General features: G+C 42.1%; 1 protein-coding gene across 1 annotated transcript; it reads left to right on the forward strand.

Annotated features, from left to right (window-relative positions):
• Positions 1-521: 521 nt before the first annotated feature.
• LOC139626381 (uncharacterized) lies at positions 522-23,991 on the forward strand. The gene is made up of 19 exons (XM_071486698.1): positions 522-747; positions 1,500-1,601; positions 2,293-2,496; positions 2,668-2,762; positions 2,861-3,070; positions 4,707-4,820; positions 4,908-5,051; positions 5,213-5,305; positions 6,550-6,771; positions 10,248-10,340; positions 11,952-12,033; positions 13,070-13,149; positions 14,854-15,311; positions 16,610-16,656; positions 18,002-18,129; positions 18,210-18,327; positions 20,814-20,998; positions 21,322-21,468; positions 21,738-23,991. The coding sequence occupies exons 1-19, from the start codon at positions 654-656 to the stop codon at positions 21,849-21,851; spliced, it is 2,730 nt and encodes a 909-aa protein (XP_071342799.1). The 5' UTR covers positions 522-653; the 3' UTR covers positions 21,852-23,991.
• Positions 23,992-24,047: the final 56 nt, after the last annotated feature.

The following is a 24,047-nucleotide window of genomic DNA, read 5'->3' on the forward strand; positions in this document are numbered from 1 at the left end:
ACCCATCTTTAAACTCAGCTGACTGTCACTTGATGCTATTGCAGCAACAAAATCTGTCCACAGACAGAAAACCTGCCACATCAGAATACAATCGGGTTTCACCTGACATTCCTGTTTGCACAGCTTCAGAATCATTGAGCATCTGTAACCGGTCTGTCAGCACAGCTTTTACACAACAGCACAAACCACACCGAGGGGGGCAGTCGGTCTGAACTGTTTCTGTCTCCAAACTTTTGTCAGTCCTCTTCCTGACACTGGTTCTTTGGGCCTCTATATTAAACCCGACATGAGCTTTATTTTGTAGTATTAAGAGTATTAAGGCGGATGTGGGGTTGCTGTACAGGTGAAGGCTGCTCCTATTTTCAGGTAGGGATGAATCACACATTTTTACACCTTCCCTGAATACTGACGGAACGGGGAAACGCTGCACGCCCCCACCCTGCTCCGATTTTGTCCGATTCCATCCGAGCGCTTCCGAAAAGTAACTCGTGGTCTCATTTCATTGGCTAGACATTTGTCCAATGAGGAGCGGCCATCTGTGCAGGGCTCGGCGCAGTTGAAGTTCTCGGGTTACGTTTGCCCCGGTCTTTATTAGCTCCTTCCTCCGCGGCTCTGCTCTCTTCAGCCCCCGGAGCCGGACCCAAGCCGCCGACATGAAGCTTCCAGTGGCCGTCCTCGCAGTTTTTGCATCGATAGCTGTCACTATCGACGCCACCGTCTACTTCAAGGAGCAGTTCCAGGATGGAGGTGCAGTACAGCCAGTCCCACGTCTTCTAGTCTGTGTGGGCCTATGAATGGTGGTGTTGTGAATGTAGCTGCTGTGACCGCCTTCAACTGGGTCATTTCTCTTCTCATCATTTGGTCTTGTCAATGAAATAATCTTTCTGCATTACTAGAACACGTTGAAATACAGCTGGACCATCTCACGTCTGTTAGTGAAGTGAGAGATAATGTTAGCTTAAAAATGAAAGTAAAGTAGCGTAACACAGCAGTAAAGTAAATGTTCAAATATTTTGTTAAAATGGAGGCAGTCTGAATGTTGTTAGTCTACTATAACACCAAGGAATCCATGAACTAACCTCCTCGTACGTTCGTGCAAAGGTTCTTTCACTTTTGATATCGCTCTGAACAGCGTTGAGGACTTTGAGGTGAAATCCAGAGCTGTTTCAGTCTTTTCTGTTTAAATATAATAAAACAAAGTTGAAATAGAAGCAAAACTGTCAAAACAGCCCGTTGCCCCTTTAACTGTCAAGACAAGAACTGAGCAGGTTACAAAAGAGACCAACACCCCTGTCATCAAATTCAGCCTGTAGTTTTTTTTTTTTGGTATAAAAAAAATCTGCTTTTATTGTGAAGTCTTCCAGTTATTCAGAGAAGTGCAGTGCAGTAATTTAAAGTAGGTGTGTGGAACAAGCAGTACAGTAGATAGTAGTATAGTGTAGATAGTATTGTATTAGCTAACAGTGAGTAACCAGCTGAGTGTGACTGCTTTGTTCCAGATGGATGGAAGAGCCGGTGGCTGGAGTCGAAGCACAACTCAGACTATGGCCAGTGGAAACTGAGCGCTGGAAAGTTCTACGGAGATGCCGAGGCTGATAAAGGTAATTCTTCTATACCATCAGAGGACTGATACAAATGGATTAGTCTGAAATTGGTGCGTTTGCATGTGTCAGATAGTTGCTGATTGTGTCTTGTCATGCAAATGCAGGTAAAGCAGGTTTGAGTCTGTGACCTGCTCACAGCACAGACGCTGGATTTTCAAGGAACTGGCCAGAACAGTCTGTGATGAGATTATTTCCAGGACCAAATTAATCAGGGTCTCTAACAACAGCCCTAACTCTTAATATATTTACACTGCCTTTAATTTAATTGACACAAATGAATCTAAGAATATTTAACATAAAACTGAAACTACATTTTTTACAAGCCCCTATTTCAAGACACAATCTGAAGATTGTACGTCAACCCAATGATGTCAGTTGATACTATACTTTAGTGATGTATGCCAAAACAAATCTCTAATTAAGGTAGCACAGACCAGAACTTTTGAGGCCCTTAGGGTCCTGGGCTCGTGGGCTGGTTAATGCCCAGTTCACCCAGCTGGTAATCCAGGCTTGGTTACATCACTACGCACCTTATTAAGTCACTGAGTACCTGACGTACAGTAATTCATGATTTTGATAAGAATGAAACACAAGGCAGAGGGAAACCTGCTCAAGAAGAAACAACTACACGGTTGCAAGCTGAATAGCTCTGAGCTGCTGTTGCTAACAGCTGTTTGCTGCTGTGCAGGTATTCAGACCAGCCAGGACGCCCGCTTCTACGCCCTGTCTGCCCGATTTGAGCCCTTCAGCAACGAGGGAAAGCCCTTGGTCATTCAGTTCACTGTCAAGCATGAGCAGAAGATCGACTGCGGAGGCGGCTACATCAAGCTCTTCCCCTCTGACCTTGACCAGAGCGACATGCATGGAGACTCACAGTATTACATCATGTTTGGTGAGTCATGTTTATCTTGTAGAGGCGCAGAGGCCTCGCCGAACACAACCTGAGAGCGTTTTCCTGACAAGTCCTTTTTATATTCAGCTGTGTCAAACGCTCTCATTCTTGTGCTTCCTCTGCAGAGTTAAATAAAGAAAATAAAAAATATAACATGACCTCTTTCTCCAGGGCCTGACATCTGTGGATACAGCACAAAAAAGGTTCACGTAATCCTGAACTACAAGGGCCAGAACCACCTCATCAAGAAAGAGGTCAAATGCCAGGTAGCTTCTGCTTACAGCACGTGGAGTCATTCATCTGACTGTCTTTAGTGAACGTGAAGTTTTTTGCTGACTCTAACTCTCCCACCCCGACTCCCCAGGATGACGAGCTGACCCACCTGTACACACTGATACTGAATCCAGACCAGACATACGAGGTGAAGATTGACAATGAAAGGGTGGAGTCTGGCTCCCTGGAGGATGACTGGGACATACTGCCCCCAAAGAAGATCAAGGACCCTGAGGCCAAGAAACCCAGTGACTGGGACGACAGGGCCAAGATTGACGACCCCAACGACACCAAACCTGAGGTCAGTTTCACATGTCATGGCTTGTGGTTGTGACTTAATTGTATTCACAGCATCTAATATATGAAACTCCTGGAAAAGTTCTTTCCGTTCCATGGATACTCGATGAGGACTAGTTCACTGAGCTTGAAACTCCTCCCTTGCAGGAGAGTGTAACTGCTTTGAAAGCTCAGGTAGCCTCACAGGTCTCCACCATACCTCCACTGATGAGATGAAATCACATGACTGAGTGAATGCTCCAGTATACCCTAATGCTCCAATAATTAGATTCACCAAGTTGTCAATTAAAATATGGAATTCCCTAAAATCCTGTTCAAACAAGGTTCAGCCTAACATGCTGTTATCAGGCTAAATTAAAGTAATCCTGTTAATTCTTATCCAGCATCCAATTTGTTTCCTATAACAGTCTGTGGGGTGATTAGTTTATCCTGGATAAAGTTATCTTGAATAATGACATGCTCTTAATTTGAAATAAAAGCAAACTCAAACCATGATCAGCTTTCACATGTCTGGCTGAGTGATCATGTGATTGCAGGTGCAATCCCAGCATGCACTTGGAATACATTTATGGACATACGCCTTGATTTATGTCTGTTCTGCAAAAGCAACAACCTCCAGGTCTGAAACATGAAGCATCAACAGTGAGGAGCTAAAACCTGCAGTTCCTCTAACGACCACTAGAGTCTGGCTCCAGCAGTGAGTCAGTCCCCAGAGACTCCCATGTTCAAATGTCCAACTTTACAGCAGAAAGAAACATGTTTACAGCCTGGTACAAAAACTGTTCTGGTCTCAAGAGCTAATTTCCTCCTTCATTACAACTGTACAGCTGAATTTTATAGAACTCACCTGTTTACATTTTATTAAGGACTAAAGGTATGGAGAATTGAGGGCGTGGCCTCTCTGAGTGACAGGTGGGTAGGTGTATGCTTGCCACAAGCCAACATGCACTGAAGCCTTGTCTCTGCAGCCCGTTCAGACTCCTCACTGTAAGACACAGAGCACAGCTGTTCTGGCCTCTCCTCACTGGTTACAGTGAAGGTCAGAACTGTTTTTCAGATTGTTTTATCAGACATTGATCAGCCATTTTCAGCTGTTAGCCCTAAATTGTGGAACAGTTTGCTTCTCACTATTAAAACCAGTCTGCAGACACATCTCCTCTTTGCTTCAGTCATCATGAAGACATGACACTTATTTGTTTGCTCTCTGTGCAGTGCTGCTGTTATTTTAATTTTTTTATTAATTTACATATATCTTATTGTTTTTGTCTGTTTCTGTTTGAACATTCTTGTTTTTCTGGAGTTGTAATCATCAATCAACCAGATCTTACATGTTCTCCTCTGAAGTCATATATCAGCCTAGCTCACTTGATTGGTTTCATAAAGTCATTTGGGTCTAAAATTGACTTCCTGTTTGAAGTTTGAAGAGAACTCTTGGTCATGATCGTGCTGCCTGTGAATAAGCTGCACTCTGCTGGTTTGAGCTGAGGAAATAAAATATATTTTAGAGCCTGAAAATATATTTTAGAGCCTGAAAAATCCAGGCTTGTGTCCACAATCAAATCCAGCTCATGTAGTGTTCATGTACAGTGTGCACCATATGAAAGTGTATTTTTAGTGACTCCAGACCTGCTGTCTTTCAGGACTGGGACAAGCCAGAGACCATCCCTGACCCTGATGCCAAGAAGCCCGATGACTGGGACGAGGACATGGACGGAGAATGGGAACCTGCCATGATCACCAACCCAGAGTATAAGGTACAGAACAGGGCAGAGCTGTGATTGGACCTGGTCTAATAACCAGGACCATCACTAGTTCTAACCCCTGTCGTCTTGTGATTGCAGGGAGAGTGGAAACCTAAGCAGATTGAGAACCCTGACTACAAGGGAGCCTGGGTTCACCCTGAGATCGACAACCCAGAGTACACTCAAGATGCAACAATATACAAGTTTGACAGCATTGGAGTACTGGGCCTGGATCTGTGGCAGGTAACTTCTAACTTCTACTCACCCACTGAGAGCTGTAACGATGGAGTTACTGATACTGAACATACAGAGTGGTGAATCAATGACAGCACTGAGTCAAGATAAGAAGAATAATCACTTCTTTGGATTTCTTGAATAAATGATGTAAATGCGTCTTTGTTTAGGTGAAATCTGGCACCATCTTTGACAACTTCCTGATCAGTGATGATGTCAAAGAAGCTGAGGAATTTGGGAAGGAAACCTGGGGAGCTACCAAGGTAGGACGGCACTTAGAAATACAAAACACTAAACCGTCTATTCTAGACAAAATCAAACAATATTTTCATCACATATATTTATCTGTCTGGTTTTGTTTAATTAATTAACTGTATTTAGCTCCTCAAATGTCAAAAATCATGACAAATACCTGTTGTAAACACCAGGAGGTATTCTTGCCCATCACTGCAAAGACTCGGGTTTAGTTTTGGCTGAGAGCAGCCAGACCTGAAAATGCTGTTGTTTTCATCTCACAACTGATTTGGCAGTTTTGGCAAAACATTACTTTCTGGAAAATTTGCTCCAATTTTAGAAATGTAGCAACCTGCTAAGATAGGTCTAGCTCACAGGCTAGTTCCTGCTGACAGCCCCTTCTCTGAAGCTGCCATGCAAATGTGAGACTAGCAACTGATTTGCTTAGTCAGTGTCTGTGCTCACTGTCAGAGAACAGTCTTATTTCAGAGCATGCGATAGGTCAAACATCAAACATAGCTTCATGGTTCGATCTCTGACTCCATCTGTCCATGAGCTGAAGTGCAAGACTTGAGAGGCAAAGCTAATTCCTTCTGGAAGATAAACTTTGGTCTCAGAGGCAAAATTAATTATATGCTGCTTCGCACAATTTAACTCTTGAATGAATGTTCAAACTTTACTTGGAATGAGAAAGACCTAATGAGTTTATATGGTGACCACTCACACTACTGATAGAGGACTAAATGGTGTTTTAGAGTGGAAATACAGTGTTATTGAATTTAGTGTAAACAAAAGTTAGTAATGTACAATGTCATCTGCAGTGTGTACAAAGTTATAGTGTCACAACAGCATTTATAGTGTGACAAGAATCAAGTGTCTTGAAATTACAATCTGCAGTGATTTTCATAATATTCATTAAATTATATTCAGCTTTGTCAATTTAAAAACAAACTCCTGTTCAAAACATTAAAGCTCCACACAGTCTAAAGGTAGATGTCCATGTGTTTTTGATTATAAAGCAGGTGTAGGTATATTAATACTGTGAAAGTATCAAAGCCTCAGTCCACAGAGAAATGCACACAGCCTGTATTCAGACACTGATTGGCTGACCTGTTGTTACTAGAGCTCCAGAGAGAAGCCTGAGAGAGGAGATGTAAAACTACACTGAGATGGTTTTTGGTTCTTAAAACCACAAATATATCTTCTGATGGAGATCAACACTTCAGATAAAACACTGGGACCCTAAAAACATCTTTTCTTCTTTGTCCATCAGGGACCAGAGAAGAAGATGAAGGAAGAGCAGGAGGACATGGAGAGGAAACTGAGAGAGGAGGAGGAGAAGAGCAAGAAGAAGGACGGTGAGGGTGACGACGATGAGGAGGATGAAGATGATGGTGAGGAGGACAATGAGGAAGAAGAGGGTGATCATGACGAGGAAACCGATGAGGACGCCGGGACCGAGGAGGACGGCGACGTCAAAGAGAAGGACGAGTTGTAGAGGAGCTGGTTGCCGGACTGCTGTGTGCTTCTCTCTACAGGTTCAAACTGATGACTGGAAATTAGCAAAAGCCCTATGGACTCTGGCCTTTCATACAGCAGCCTTTTATTCAGGTGTAGGGGTGGGGGAAGGGTGCAAGGTGGGGTCAGATCAGATTTATTTTTTATTGATTCCCCTGTTGCTTTTTTTAGTCTTCGAAGTGGAGAAGGGTTTACATGTTGCGTTTCCTCCTGTTTTGTGTGTTTTGTTTGAGAATTTTCTAATTTAATTTGATTTCCTGAAGGTGTGTGCATCCTGCAGTTATTCACAGAGCCAGTTCTTTTTTTTTTATCGTTGCCTTTGTTGGAAAGTCCAGCCAGTCGAGGGTCTGTGATGTTGGTTCATGCACTTTTTTGTTCTCCGGTGTGATGTCGTTCTGTTCATCTTTGAATTGATCCCCTTCATAATTTATTTAATCATTACATTCATTCCCTCAAAACACAAAGCTCTGATTTGTACGTGTACGTCCTTCCTCCAGCTCAGTGTGTGTGTGTGTGTGTGTGTAAAGTGTGTAAGTGTGAATGAGACTGCATTAGACAAACTGTGATTTTTACAATCCTCATTTTCTCATTGTTCTGGATGAGTGACTGTCCCATGGGCGCACACTGTTTTTGAGTTTCAGTGAATAAATTGAAGCTTCTCTCAACAACCTGACCCTGGTCTTCAGTGGTGATGGTGGTCGTGAATGTTGTCGGTTTTATTTGAGTGTGGTGTGAAAAAGATGTTTCATGGGTGATAGTCTGGTAAAAAACATGTGGTAACCACCTGTATCTTTACAAGGGGTTAGGGTTAGAGTGACAGCTCATTTCTGTTCAGATAGAGCTGAATGATGAGCATAAAAATAATTTTAAATCATTAAAAAATTATTACTATTATTACTGACAGATATTGTGATAGGAGTCAAGATTTCAGTTTCAGTGTTTTGTTTTTTTTTCATTTCAGTAAAAAAATATATAAATGATGTAATTTGTGCTGGTTCTTGCACCAAACATCAACAACACCATCTCTAGCACCACAACACTTCATTTATGACGAAAAATTATGAAAAAAAAACCAAGTCATGTACCATGCTTATTATTCTCCTTGGTAACTGTGTTGTGGTCTGTGGTCAACCAACCACACACAACACTTCACTACACTGTTCTGTATATTATGTATATATGTATGTGTGTGTGTATGTGTGTGTGTATGTATATGTATGTGTATATATATATATATATATATATATATATATATATATATATATATATATATATATATACACACATGGATTTGTAGGTGTCAACTTTCTCACTGACGTCAACATCTTGTTTTTCATTTAAGATGATGTGTCTGCACTGCGCATTGCATCAGTGTTCTAAAAGAATGAATTAAAGTAGCCTGTAGAGTTAAACGTTTCTGACTGAGGTCAGGAAATGTCTGATCAAAGAATAAGTGCACAAGCCTCAGACTCTGCCCAAGCATTTGATGTCAGCTCTCTAACACTTGACACTTTTTGCTACAGGATGCTACACACACATTTTGGTCAGTACAAAAAAAGTGAAACCTCAAGTCTGTGGAGTGTGACCACAGTTAGACATCAAGCCTGAACAACAGCATCAGAATGAATGAAGAGTAAGTTCATGTGATGTTGGTGCGAAGATGAGACAAGTATCTTTATTTGAGCTCATTCATTCAGGATGCAGACACGAGAAGAAGACTCTGGTCTTTCCTCCAGTGCTTCTCGTGCACTCAGCGAAACACGTGTAAGATGGTACCAAAATCCAAGTTGAGTTCAGTTATTAAAAGTCCCAATTCAGTTTTGAACCAAATGATCTGCAACAACAGAGATGTGTGTCAGAGCAAACATGAGCCTGTGCTGCCATAAATGTGGTGACACATTCAGAGTTTAAATACGTTCAGGGAGCATTTAAGTCATCAACACCTCCGCCCACTGGCATTTTATCCAGTTACACACAGTGTGTGCGGGTACCATTAAGGAAAGGTAAATATGCAACAAGAACTTACCTCCACTGATTTTACACATAGAGGTCAGTGTCTGTTAACATGGTTGTGTTTGTGGGGGAGCTTTGTCAAGTCTGAGGAGAATAAACAGTTTGACACTGTTCTAACAGAAACCTGTGTAACAAACAGGGTGTGGAGTTTGTTCACCAGACAGTGCAACACTTAATCACTAGAATCTGGAGTAGTTGACTCCTTTAATGGACAAGGGCTCCTGGAGGGATTATGAGCCTTTGAGTCTAATTGCGACCCCCTCCTTGCAGGCTGTGCAGGTAGCCCACAGGTGCATTTTCGCTGGAGGAAATGTGTTTTTTGTGTATTATCTCAAGACCCTCCAGACATTTGAGACTCCCTGCTTTTCAACTTATGAGGATGGCTGCATTAAATTCAATGATTTTAAATTTGAAATCTGTGCACATTGAGGAACTGTATGCAGATGCAATTATTTGATTTGGAGGGAAAAATAGGGATAGGTAGACAATAATGGTAGCTTTTTTATGAAAGTCGTGTCCAAGCCAACAGTTAAGCTATGAATGCTATGAATGCAGGACACAAAATTAGCACCAGCCATCAGCCAAATACAATACAGATAGTACGTAGATTTGCTTCACTCACTGGCCAAAAAATCTACAATGGTAATCTTTTAAATGGATTTTTGTTTGAAGTTATTTGCAAAGTTTTATTTCCTCTATGTTCATATTGTGCCAACAGCTTTTCAGTAGAGAGCAATAGTGGTAGCATCAGCACCACAAGGCCTGTTAGCAGCATTTGTAGAATCAATGCTTTATGTGCACATGAGCACTGGTCTCAGTATGTGGGCTGCTTACAGTGTGACAACACTTAGTCATTTGTTTATAGTTTGATTATTTTTTTATATTTTTATTTTTAAAATGACAAGTTTCTTCAGATTCTTTATATCTTTATTTTCGAGATTTCACAAACATGAGCATTTGGAATAGAATTATTGCCATTTCATTCGTTTTCGTTGGTGTCAGATTATTTATCACATGTTGTGAAGCTGATTGGTTGGCCCCCCCTGGCAACTTTTCTCCTAGGGCCCCAACAGACTCTAGAACCGCCACTGAACTTATTTTTTGCATTTGTAACCTTTTTTCATCAGAGGTAGCATAAATGTTTTGTCAGGGTCATCACATCATCTAGGCTGAAAGAACCGCAAGGTCAGATGAAGCTGAACGACATGAGACCTGATGGGACGGTCTGATCTCCGCTCTCCGGGATATTTCCGACAGCACTTGAAGGCGGCAGTGTGCTGCGCCTCGCCTCCAGCAGTAGATGGCGTCCGTGCCCAGCTCGCTCCGCAGCGCTGAGACAGCTGAGTCACACATACATTTGGACCCAGATAAATAGATATTGTGCAAAAAGAGCGGCTTCAGTCGAGAAATTGCCCTAACTCCACTGAATTCTGACCCCAGCTGCCTCTGACACCGCGTCGAAAGATGCTGACGATAACACTGAAGACCCTCCAACAACAGACGTTCAAAATAGAAATAGACCCAGAATTGACGGTGAGTAGAAGTTAACGGGGCTGAAGTAAACACGGTCAGGCCGGGAGGAGGGCTGCCGTACAGGCTGTAGCATTCGGGAATACTAGCTAACGTTAAGACATGGCCGCGGTAAAGGCTGCTCATCTCTGTGAGGGACAAACTGTGGCTTGTTTTTCTTATTTAAAAAGTAACGTTAGGCCAGTGAGACAAACATGCAGTCAGACAAGTCGGTAATTTGGCAGGATCTTAACAGTAGCTGAGTTCATGTGGGGTAATGTAGCTACAGCTAGCTCGTGCAAGACCGGAATTGAGCAAGTTGTCCTTCAAAGTAAAGGCGTCGCAACTTTTATTGACCCACAAGCATTTCACACTTCAAGAACACCGTAACGTCAGGCTTTTGATCAGCTACTGAGTGCAAATAATACAATGAAATATATTGTCTGTATTCTACTGGCTCTTCTGACTGTGCTTCATGGTAGTCCTCAGGATATGTATAAGCGGCATGAAGGTTTCATACTGAAAACAAGGACCGGAAATATATGTACATTGGTTTAGCTTGATGGTGTTTGACTTGTTTCAGTGTTTCACCATGAATGACGATGCAATATTTTAAACCTCCTGCTTGTAAATGTCGTAATGAGAAGACTGATTTGTAAATCTTTATTAGAAAAAACCCCAAAGCCTTCTGGAGTTTTCTTGTAATCGAGTCAGTAATATAGAGTGAATTATCTTAGGTGTATTTAACTAATACTGTTTGCTGTGAAGTGTAATCAGGTGAATCATAGTGAGCATAACTGATGCCACACACACACACACACATCAAAATAAGTAGAATTAACCTGCAGAACATTTTCTGTGTAAGAACATGAATATATTGTCTTCATTGGAACCGTTTCATGACCAAAACCAGCTGGTCAAACATCTACATGTTTACATCAGAGTTACATCGCTTCATTTGCACTGTAGTTGAGCTGTTTCTGTTTTACACCATACCTCTCAAAATATTGCATGTTTTCTCTCTTTTTTTTAGATTTTACTACTTACAAAAAATCAGTTAACACAGCGACTCATATTCAAATGCAAACAACAAAGGAAACTACTTTAACAAATTACAACATAACGTAGTCTAAGTGAATCAGACAACTTATAACAAATGAGTACACAAAAAACAGTGTCTTCAAATCACATAAAATACGTCTTCAGAACATGGATAATAAAAATGGTGTATATATATTTACCCAGAGTACTGTTGGTAAAATACAAGTTAAGCATTTCAGGCACTAACCCAATCATGAGTTAGAATGACATTATCTCTGCATTTACAGGAGGCCAGTGTTTTGTCAGCAGCTATAGGCAGCTTCTTATTGTGCTGTTGATTTGACCGTTTAAACCAAACTGCCAGTTGAGGCTCGGTACAGCTTTTTGTCAGAATGCCTATTCTCTGGAGAATATCAACCTTTGAACAGTAACACATTTCCATAACATCTGATGGTATGACATTTACAGAAACAACCAGCAGGCCTTACACTACCCCTCTGTAACTTTCAGTGAGTCGGCGTAACATCTGGAGTTGTTTCAATTTCAGTAACTCTCCCAGTTGTTATCAATGTTTCATTTGTTGATGTTTGTCAGGTGAAAACCCTGAAGGAGAAAATAGAGGAGGACAGAGGAAAAGACGCATTTCCTGCTGCAGGACAGAAACTCATCTATGCAGGTGAGACAGATGACGACTTAACAGAGATACTTATTGTAATTCACACCAGGTAACTCAGTTGTAAAACTAACCTAAACTTAACCCAAGTTCACAAGCTACACCGAGTATCCTCACTGAAGCAGCAGTGAGAAAACTCATCCTGCATTTGAATCGAGTAGGTCATCAGAAGAGCTTGTAATGTGATTGTGTTGTTATTATTAGTCCAAGCTTTGTTTTATGATGGTATGCCCCCCATCCCCTCCACCCCCCAGCATTGAACTTCATGGACTGGAGTATGTGTCTCGTCTGTTGTCAAAGTGCTGAGTGCAGATTGTGAATTACAGCACTTAAAGCTCCACACAGTCTAAAGGTAGATGTCCATGTGTTTGTGATTATAAAGCAGGTCTAGGTTCTATATTAATACTGTGAAAGTATCAAAGCCTCAGTCCACAGAGAAATGCACACAGCCTGTATTCAGAAACTGAGCCTTAAAACCAGCTGCCAGGACTTCTGCAACTTTGTGATGTCACAACAAAGCAGTCACTGCTCTCAGCCACACCCTGAGCCCCGCCCACCTGGACCCACCATCCTTTGCAGGATTTGGTTTCTCTGAGTGTTTACCTGAAATCTGCTTTATTTTTTATTGGATTTTTACTCAGAAAACAGAAGAGAGGCCCAGATCCTCTCTTCTGATTGGCTGACTGACCTGTAGTTACCAGAGCTCCAGAGAGAAGCCTGAGAGAGGAGATGTAAAACTGCACTGAGATGGTTTTTGGTTCTTAAAACCACAAATATGTCTTCTGATGGAGATCAACACTTCAGATAAAACACAGGAGAAGTTAAAATATGGACCTTTATAAAGTTACATCTGAGTAAAGTTCATGTATAAAATGTTCTGACATCAAACACAAAGTGCTTGAACTTAGTAAAAACTTCTGCACTTGATAATAACTCTGTGTTTTATGTTTGAATGTTTAATTCTTTACTATCATAGCTTCTTATTAAAACATGATTCATTAATCTTTTCTCATTTCCCGTTTCTGCTTGAATGTCACAGGCAAAATCTTAAATGATGACACCCCACTGAAAGAGTACAAAATCGATGAGAAGAACTTTGTGGTGGTCATGGTTACCAAGGTCAGTGTCTCTGCAGATTGTTTTTTCAAGGCAGTTATGTCTTTCTCACTCATCACTCAGTTTTTCTTTTTAAGCCTTAACAGAAATGTTATTATTATCTATTAATGATTTCCATTCACTTCTACTTTTCTGTTTATGGATGCATTCAGCTAATGACAATGGTAACTCATCCCTGGTAGGCTTTTAATTTGAAACATTTACAAGAAGTTTTTTTATGACAGTAGTTTAACAACAATTACAATTAAACTAAAATAAATAAACAGTTGAGGTGTTTGAAAAAAATAGTAAATTGAAACTGTTAGGAAGAAAAACTGGTGGTGAGTGTTGTCATGGCACAGGTAGTACAGGTGAATGTTTAGTTGTTTGGTTCAGGGGATTGAATCACAACTGAGGCTGCAACATACGGCAGCAAGAGAAGAGGAAGTGAACCTCATTTGTCCTTAAATGTGGTCAGAGCTTCATCCAAGTTACAATTATGAACAAACATAATCTAGTTTAACTTTTACTGTTTTAATGCCAAAAAACATTGTTTTGTTATTGTCCATATTGAAAACGCCATTCAAACATTCACAGTGTAAACTGGAAACACCCCTCAGCTGATGACTTCAACAGCCAGAGGGTTGTTGAAGCTGGGGTTAGAGGGTTAGAGACACTCTGTCTTATAAAACCATTTTGAGTTTGAAAAAAACAGATCTCAGAAGGATGAACAAGTTTTTCTGAAGCTGAAGGAGTCATCTCAGAATTAAGATCTTCATCGGTCCACAGTCACACCAACTGTCTATAGATAAGATGATTCAGTTCAGAGTGGAGCAGAGCACCCTGACACTCCGCAACACCACTGGGAAAATGTTTGATGAAACTGAGGAAAATTAATTCCCAGGTTAATCAAAGTCAGTGTGTCTGTCCAATCTGTAGTAAATCTACCATAGAATGACTTCAAAAGAAAATCCACCTTCTAGAGGGGTCTAGTCAGAGCCCAGACCTGGATCCAGTAGAGATGCTGTGGCCTGAGCTGAGAGAGCCGCTCACACCGAGAGTCTGTCTGAGCTGAAGCAGCTCTATAAGAAGAAGGTCCAGACCTCCAGCTGAACACTGAGCAGCTGAGAGGAGGAGGTTTGACCAGTTATTAAATCCAGGGGTTCACTCACTTTTTCCACCATGACTCTGAATGTTTAATGGCTGTGTTCAATAAAGACACAAGAGATGGTGACTGTTTGTTAGTTATTAGTTTGGAGACACTGTGTTTGTCTACATTTGTGTCATGGATGAAGATCAGATCTCATTTTATGACCAATCAGTGCTGAAAACCAGGTCAGTCCACAGGGGTCACTGACTCATGTATACTGAATACACTGACAGACACCAGCAGGAAAAGATGCAGGTCTCACCTGAACCTGGTGGCCTCGACTCGTGTGTCGCTCTGCTCTGACAACCTGTGACTGTGACAATATGAAATAACTGGTGGACCTGGTGCTTTGTACATTTTACTGAATTTACCATGCAACACTTCACAGTACAGGTAATTCCAAACCTGTTTTTTACCCAGCATTCATGAGCGAGCAGCCTGTATTCACTCATCTTTTATTTGAAGCTTTTATTTATTTTATTTTTAACAGCTTTACAGTATAAACTTAACAGTGTTGCTACCTGTTTAGTTTCATAATATCCACACAACTAATGATCAATTCTCAAATGTCTTTTCAGCCTAAACCAGCCCCCCCTCCACAGGTAGCCCCTCAGCCAACTCCCCAAACAGCCACAGCTTCGGCACCACCCTCAGCCGCAGCTACAGCACCGGCCTCTGGCTCAGAGCAGGCGCCATCGACGCCAACACATACAGCGCCTGCACCTACACCTGCCCCGCAGTCAGTGCCTCCATCGGAATCCCCATCCCCATCCCCGTCCCCAGTCCCAGAGAACGCTCCGTCGGCTTCTGTTGAAGCAGCAGCGGCTCTGGACTCGAGCGCAGCCCCAGACTCAGCTCCAGCTGTGGCCTCAGCTGCTGCTCCAGGCTCTGACCCAGCTCCAGCTACCGAACCTGCTCAGACAGCCTCAGCCACTGCAGACCGCCCCACCCCTGCTACCCAGCCAGAGGAGAAGCCAAGGGAAGACCCTGAGAGTCAACCCTCTGCCACGGACCCAGTCCACTCTTCTGCCTCCAGGTTGGATCAAACCTGTATTTACTTACAGAGTTTAATTCTTTGTCTGGTTAAATGAGTTAGCAAATCTGGGTTAGTTCAAAGGCTCAAATTGTGAGCATGTTGCTGAGCAGTACTTTCCCATGTAGTATTAAGGGAGGTTCTAGGTTCTATATTAATACTGTGAAAGTATCAAAGCCTCAGTCCACAGAGAATTGCACACAGCCTGTATTCAGAAACTGAGCCTTAAAACCAGCCGTCAGGACTTCTGGAACTTTGTGATGTCACAGCAAAGCAGTTACCGCCCACAGCCATGCCCCAAGCCCCGCCCACCTGGAACCACCATCCAACCTTGCAGGATTTGGTTTCTCTGAGTGTTTACTCACTGTTTATCAGAATCAGAATCAGAATCAGTTTTATTGCCAAGTATGTTTTCACATACAAGGAATTTTTTCTGGTGATTGGTGCAATTGATCAGCAACAGTGGGGCTCTCTAGCCTTGTTGATAAGGCTAATAGCAGATGGGAAGAAGCTATTTTTGTGGCGAGAGGTTTTGGTCCTGAAGGACCGCAGCCTCCTGCCAGAGGGGAGTGTCACAAAGAGTTTGTGACACTCAGAAAACACTCAGAAAACAGTCAGCCAATCAGAAGAGAGCCTCTCCGACCTATTGTTGCTAGTCCGAAGGGATGTTTTTGGTTCTTAAAACCACAAATATATCTTCTGATCGAACACTTCAAATAAAACACAAACGCAAAAACACAAAACAAGTGTAAAGTATGGGACCTTTTAAAATATGTCTTTTTCTCTCAGCTGAAGTTTGCTGCTGTAGATGGATTATAAAACACAGTAACTTTGATGGGAGTGATTAATATGACTGTTGTCAAGGTCTTGTTCATTCATGGCAGGAAATATGAGTTACTCTCCAGTGTGTATCATTTTCAGCCTCTAATGATTTCAGTGTTGCTCTGTGGGTCAGTCTGTCACTCTGGTGAAGACTCACATGTCTCATGTTACATTTTGTTCAAACATTGATTTTGTTTTTTGGATGAACTGATGATCGGAGCAGGTCAAACCTAAGTTTGTCCAGTATGTTAGTTTTTGACTGAACACCCCCAGAACAAACGACTTTCTCATCAGCCTCAGTTTATGTTGTCATCATGCTAACATAGTAAGTAAGGATGGTGAACATGCTAAGCATCATGCCTGTTAAACATCAGCATGTACAGCCTCACACAGCTGGACAGACGACTGGTCTTGTTTCTCTGAGTGATTTGGGGTTGTTTGGCTCTGCAGTGATGATCCTCTCTTTGTTTTTCTCTCAGCCTTGTGGATGAACTGGGTCTCCTTGAAGAAGCTGCGTCAATACTCGGTAAGACATCTGTTGCTTTTCTTCTCTCTGTCGTAGATTTAAAAAAAACAAATAAAAACACTGTACTGATAAATTTAGTTTTATTCCTTCTATTTGTGGTTGATAGAGTTTACATCAGTAAAGGCTCCTGTTGTCAGAGTGAGAATATCCACCACCAGGATACAGGCTGCTGGAACCAGCACCATCTACTGTTTTCGGTGATAGCAGTTTTCTCTGAGGGTGAAGGCCTCAGTAAACTTCAAGCGAACTAGTTTGTATGACCAGTCAAGTCTAATGACCTGTTATAAATGGCCACACTGAGTTAAAGGTCTGCTGTCATAGGCTGCAGCAGAAGTGATTATATATATTATTTTTATTTAGAAAAGTCTGTGAATTTTAAATAAAGCTGGGTTTTCATCATCATTCCAATTGAACATGGCGACGGATTTCCAGCATCTGCTCACTGTTGGGACGTTTGCATCCACCTCTGTAGCTGTTGTAATATTTAATCGAAGGTGACGAGGGCGTCTGGTGACAGAAAGGCAATTTCAAATGAATGTGTCTCCATTACTCATGTTTCAGCCACTTTAACAGGTTAATGGCAACACGGCTTCAGTCTCCTCCTCACTGCCTCCCTGATCTCTCCTCAACAACTCTGTCTTTTGTGGGCTTCATAGTATCAACATGATGAATTGTCCAAATTGGAATAAGGAATCACACTTTGTTCTTTGTGCACTCAGTTACACTTGGATCCTTATGTCCTAGTGTCTAAGAGGCAGCTGGCCTCATGAGGGAACGAAGCCTTAAAGGTCCTCAAGCAGCATGTGAGAAGTTGGGATGACACAGACTGTAGACTGTAGCTACAGGCTGAGACTTTCCCCAGGAGGTTGAGCAGTGTGATACCCTGATGGTTTGACCGTACCCTCTGGTTGCCACCCCAGTCTGCTCGCCCACAGGCACCGTCACCGAGACATGTCAGCTAAGACGGCCCTATAATGTCCAGCGCTGTCAGCGTGAATCTCCTGCACTCCTGGCACCTTGCCGCCAAAGAGCTCCTCGACTACTGATGACTCCCCAGTCCGAGTTAGCAGTTTTCTCTAGTATCAAAATGATGGGCGCCCTGGCAGCTCACCTGGTAGAGCACGTACGGCTGAGCTCTTACTGCAGCAGCCTGGGTTTGAGTCCAGCCCGGGCTGTTTGTTGAATGTCAGTCCCTCTGTCCTCCCTATTTCCTGTCTCTATAAAACTAATAACAAACAAATACAAATACAAATAAAGCAAAAATGTCAGAATGAATAAATAAAGAAGACATGTAGAGACTGTACCATAATCCTGCTCTGGCCCACCTCTGCTGTTGTCTCCACAGTGACAGGTCCGGCCTACGAGAACCTGGTGTCAGAGATCATGTCTATGGGTTATGAGCGGGAGCAGGTGGTCGCTGCGCTCAGAGCCAGTTACAACAACCCGGACCGAGCCGTGGAGTACCTGCTCATGGTGAGGATTTAACCAGCTTTACTTCCTGCCCCGCCTACTGCTGTGTTACTGGGCGTGTTGTAAATGTTGATGTGCTGCAGGGTATCCCAGCAGAGGCCAGTGATCTGCCACCTCAAGAGCCGGTTCGACACACTGCTCCATCTAATCCCCCCACCCCTGCTACACAACAACCACAGCAGCCCCCAGCAGCCTCTAACAGTAAGAGCACTTGCTTTTTACTTAGTGTGTGTGTGTGTCTATGTGTGTGTGCGCGCACACTCCTGGGGACCTCAGGTCAATGAGCCAATGGGGACATTGCAGTGTCCCAGTGCCGAGCTCTGCTCACAGACTGAACAGCATCAGAATCACTTCTAGAAGGAGGCTGATTATTGATGATCTGACAAAACAACCTTAACCCAAGATCCACTTACTAGCTTCTTCTGGACCTTTCAACCACACCTCCTAGTTTTCATCAGTATGTGCACTTTGCCCAGTTGTCATCATGTAACAACTGAGCAGCAGAGAACATGACTGTGTTTGTTCTTCAGATGTGGTGGAAACACAAACCTGACATGTAGTTTCTTTTTTTTTTTTGGGGGGGGGGGGGGTTTTATGCCTTTATTATAGACAAGTGGAGACTGACAGGAAATGGGGTAGAGAGAGGGGAATGACATGCAGGAAAGAGTCAGACCGGTGGGGAGTCGAACCGGTGACTGCCTGCTAAGAGCATCTTGCGCTCAACATGGTACGCGCCCTAACCACTCAACTACCAGGCCGCCCCTTGACATGTAGTTTCTGACTTAAGTTCAGTAAAGTAACACTGGTTCACTGGAACAGCAAACAACAGGCACACAGAAAGTACAAACCTGTTTCCAAAAAAGTGTAAAATGTAAATAAAAAAAGAATCCAATGATTTGCAAATATAAAAAATAGAACAGAGACAACATATCAAATGTTGAAACTGAGAAATGTTAGTGTTTTATGAAAAATATCTGCTCAATTTGAATTTGATGCAGCAACATGTTTCAGAAAAGTTGGGACAGGGGCAACAAAAGACTGGAAAAGTTGTATAATGCTAAAAAAAACACCTGGTTGAATATCTCACAACTAATGAGGTTAATTGGCAACAGGTCAGTAGATGATTGGGTATAAAAAGAGCCTCCAGAGAGGCAGAGTCTCTGTGCAGTGAAGATGGGGAGAGGTTCACCACTCTGTGAAAGACTGTGTGGACAAATAGTGCAACAGTTTAAGAATAATGTTCCTCCATTAAAAACAGACAGGATTCTATAGTGGAAATCACTGAGTGGTCTCAGGAACACTTCTGAAAACCATTGTCTGTGAACACAGCTCGTTGCTTCATCCACAAATTCAGGTTGAAACTCCACCATGCAAAGAAGAAACCATATCTAAACATGATCCAGAAACATCTCTGACTTCTCTGGCCCCGAGCTCATTTAAGATGGTCTGAGCTGAAATGGAAAACTGTCCTGTGGTCTGACCAATCAGAATTTCTAATTCTTTTTGGAAATCATGGACGCTGCGTCCTCCGGGCTACAGAGGAGAGGGACCATCCAGCTTGTTATCAGTGCACAGTTCAAAAGCCAGCAACGTCTTTTTCAGTGAAGGCCTTCCATATTTCAGTAAGACAACACCAAACCACATTCTGAGTGTATTACAACAGCATGGCTCCATAGTAGAAGAGTCCAGACGCTAAACTGGCCTGTCTGCAGTCCAGACCTGTCACTCACTGAAAACATCTGGAGCATCATAAAACTAAAAATATGACAAAGGAGACTCTGAACTGTTGAGCAGCTGAAATCCTGTATCTGGCAAGAATGAGACATTTCACTTTCAAAACTCCAGCAGCCGATCTCCTCAGCTCCCAAATGTTTACAGAGTTTTGTTAAAAGAAGAGCTGATGAACACAGTGGTAAACATGACCCTGTCCCAAACCTGTTGCAGCATCAAATTCAAACTGAGCAAATATTTTTCATAAAACAATAAAATTTCTCAGTTTCAACATTTGATCTGTTGTCTTTGTTCTATTTAGTACACAGTTAAATGTGTGTTTACTTGATTTGCACATCATCACATTCTGTTTTTATTTACTTTATTTATTACATTATTTTTTTTGGAAACAGGGTTGTACTACTGAGCAAATCCACCTCAAAGGAAAATTTATTGTTGCTGACATGTTGGTGAGGATTTTGTCACTGACATGGTGTCACTGCTTCTACTTCTCATCCTGAAAAGAAGATGGTGAAAGTAAAACATGATTTGAGGAGGAGGATGAAGAAAAGGAAACACAGACCATGACAACACAGTAGAGGTTTACACATACTGAATATTACAATCTGGGCTTTCCTTGAACTAGGTTTTGGCTCTGGCTTGTTACATTTTGTTAAATAAAGTTTGTAAAACGAGGCTGTTGAAGGAGTTGACTGGATCCTCCTCCCATTGGCTCTCAGAGCTGGGCTCCCCATGATGGAGGTCTGCATTTGGACTTCTGTTGCAAATCAGTGAGGAGGGCTCGCTCATGACAATAGTGGATTTTTATTGGATCTTAGCGTTAATTATATTGTCTACTTTGATTTGTTGGGTATTTAACTCACTGTACATTCCAGAAACAGGTTTTCCCATCTGGTCATGTTATTCTTTCACACTGATCAACAACAACAGTAACTAGCTCATCTACTCCGCAGCAGGGCCAGTGTCTGGCAGCCAGCCTCCTGCGGCTGGTGGTGGAGGCTCTGTCTCCACAGGGAACCCTCTGGAGTTCCTGAGGAACCAGCCTCAGTTCCAGCAGATGAGACAGATCATCCAGCAGAACCCAGCCCTCCTCCCGGCCCTGCTGCAGCAGCTCGGCAGAGACAACCCGCAGCTGCTGCAGGTACCGACGCACCATGCTCACCGTGCTGCCACCACCTTCTGCAAGTTTGTCTGTTTTTCTGTTGAAAAGATTCCAAAACCAAACTGATTTCAGGGCAGCAAGAGTCTGAGATCCCCAAAAAAGGGTTTCTTATTCAGACCATGGATATTTTTAAGAAAGACTCAACACTGAAAGATTGAAAGGGTAGTTTTGATCACCTAGAACAACTAAGAAGTTCTGTAAATATAATTTTGAGATCATGGAGGTCAGGTTACGTGTGTGCTGGTCTAGAAGGTACTCAGCTGTGTGGTGGTGTTCATATTGACTGAATGTGTTACTTGCAGCAAATCACGCAGCACCAGGAGCGTTTTGTACAGATGCTGAATGAGCCGCGAGGTGGAGATGCTGGAGGTGAAGGTGCTGAGGCTCAGGGGTCACCACACACCAACTACATCCAGGTCACCCCACAGGAGAAGGAGGCCATTGAGAGGGTCAGTTCACATCTCACATTGACATTCAACACTGTCTTCATTAAGTCCCACTGATTTGTCTTGTTGTTAGATAACTGCACAGCTTAGTGCTATGCTAAAAACTAGGTTAAGAAGGACTTGTCAACAGTGAGCTGAAATACACAATATATGCTCAAGTCTGTGTGTGTGCCCACTAACTGTCTCAGACGCAGCCTCTTATAGTGTTTTTGTGTGTATATGTGTGTGTGTGTGTGTGTGTGAGTGACAAGAACCTGTGTGTTGTGTTCCAGTTAAAAGCGCTGGGCTTCCCTGAAGGTTTAGTCATCCAGGCTTACTTTGCCTGTGAGAAGAACGAGAACCTGGCCGCCAACTTCCTGCTACAGCAAACATGGGACGATGAGTAACCAATCATCAGCTGACACATCACCGTTTGACAGGGGGCCACAGACACCAGGGCCACCAGGGATTAACAGGGACAGGAGAGGAAGACGACATTTCTTTTCACACCATGTGACTGTGGTCTGATGATGGTGATGATGATGACGACATGCTGTTCAAAGTTAGCTGTGCTGCCTCCTCTCCATTCGGCCGTGACGACCATCGTAGGAGCTCACACTGAGCTGTGCCTCACTGCTACTTTATTACTGCTGCCGCTTGTGCTGAGTGATCACACTGGTAGAAGTCCTGCATCAGTCTGCATCACCCTTACAGGCCAACAGGCTTTCATCGAGAGGGTTTCCACTGCAGTGGGCTCACAGGCTGCCTGCAGAACATGTGTTAAACTTAGACTACTTTACATACACACAATACACACTACAGAGTGTGCTTGTTGTGGCAAAAACAAATCTTCAACACATGTGTTTACAAACCTTCCATGATGTTGGATTTACCTGAAAGTGTGATGCAAGCTGTCGACTTCACTATTTGAGAGCTAACATTGCTTTATATTAAAGTTAAGGTTTAATCATTTCATTTCTTCTGCTTCTTTTGTTCTTTAAAAAAAAAAAAATCCCAAACACATAAAATATCTGAGACTAAATGAGTCCAAACAGCACAGATGTTTTCCTCAGATGTGCTTCTGTCCATGGAAATGAGACTTTGCTGCCCATTCATGCCAGAAAAAGAAAAATTAGATGAAATGTTAAAGATACAAAATGCAAGATAATGACTCAAAATTACAACTGTTTTAGTCAAAATATGACATAAGTGAACTAAAATTTTGTAAATCAAAATTTTAACTAATCATCATTTTGACTACTATCATAAAAGTTTGTCTTGCATAAAAAATTTGAATGAAAAAAAATAGACTTTTGACCTAAAATGTCAATATTTGACATTTTTTTTTACCATCACTACGTCAAAATAAAACATTAGTATTTAATTGTTTTGACTCAGAAAGTTGAAGTTTTGACTTTTATCTTTTTTTTTTTTTTGGCTGGAATGGGCTTCCATAGATGCAGACATTCAACATTTAGGTAAAGTCTCTCTGCTGTACGCGAGCGCTTAACTCCACTACCAGAAGTAGCACAACAGTTTGCACATACAATGAATCAGTTGTGCAGTCACAGTATATTATGATCACTTGTCGTCAAGGTTGTGTGTGTGTTGTGGTGATGTATTTTGTGGGAGAAGTGGGCACATCCAGAGGAGCACTCAGTTTGAATTTGTCGTTATGATCTTTCACTGGAGGGTGTGTTTGTTTTGTTGTTCTGGAGATTGAGGAGGTTTATTTTGAAGGTTGATTGTGAAGTGCCACAGACTTTATGAGATAAATATCTGACTTTTTTCTTTGTTTTTTTTGTTTTTTTTAAAGAAAAGTTTTGTTCTTTCTCAGTATGATCAAGTATTCTCCACCTCCCACAGGCAATCAAGTTCTTTCAGTTTGTGTCATATCACATCTTCTATGCATCTTGAAGCTGTATGAATTGGAGCCATTGCTCCTTCATGCCTTATTGGTAGTTTAAGACTTGAACACATTTCATTTTACTGTTGTAGTTTACAATATGCTGTTATAGATATTTCACAGACGAGTGTCGTAGGATTGGTGACCATCATTAGACTTTTAATTCTTGATAATTTTACAGTTACAGTTTCTAAAGATGACTCAAAGGAATTGGAAAAAGTGCTAGAAGCCAAAACAAAAAACATGTTTTTTTTAAGCATTCAGCATGTGCTTTGCTGTTTCTCCTTTTACTTTATTTTGTTTGAACTGGAGATGACTGGAAGTTTTGTATCATACTGTAAACAAGGTATATAAACTTTGGGGGGAAAAGGCACTTTACTGTGACTAATGCTGCTGTAGCTGCGCAGGGTTGTTGGTTGCATGAGATTGTTACAGTTATTTATAGCATGGCGGTGGATCAGGACTGATGAAAGCACCAGTGTGGTGTGGCTCTGATCGCAGTTTGTCTGTTGTTTTGTTTTCTCTTTGGGTTTACAAAAAAAATTACTTACAACCTTAAATACACCGGTTGAGGTTTTGCTGAATAGTTGTGAAAATCTTTTGTTTCACCATTGTGTAAAATAAATGGCTTTTACAAAGTGGGTGAAGTAAAGTGACCTTTTTTCGTGAGCCACACATTTTCACTGTCAGGGACACT

The sequence above is a fragment of the Trachinotus anak genome, unplaced genomic scaffold (assembly GCF_046630095.1).
Source record: "Trachinotus anak isolate AG129_WGS33_773 ecotype Australia unplaced genomic scaffold, CSIRO_AGI_Tana_v1 ptg000010l, whole genome shotgun sequence".
Taxonomy (NCBI): Eukaryota; Metazoa; Chordata; class Actinopteri; order Carangiformes; family Carangidae; genus Trachinotus; species Trachinotus anak.

What these genes read in the sequence shown, in the direction of transcription:
- LOC139626381 (XM_071486698.1), top strand. Translation starts at nt 654, where the DNA reads ATGAAGCTTCCAGTGGCCGTCCTCGCAGTTTTTGCATCGATAGCTGTC. An exon ending in TGGTGGTCATGGTTACCAAG is followed by an intron (nt 13,150 to 14,853) that starts GTCAGTGTCTCT and finishes ATGTCTTTTCAG; the next exon opens with CCTAAACCAGCCCCCCCTCC. An exon ending in GTCCACTCTTCTGCCTCCAG is followed by an intron (nt 15,312 to 16,609) that starts GTTGGATCAAAC and finishes TTTTTCTCTCAG; the next exon opens with CCTTGTGGATGAACTGGGTC.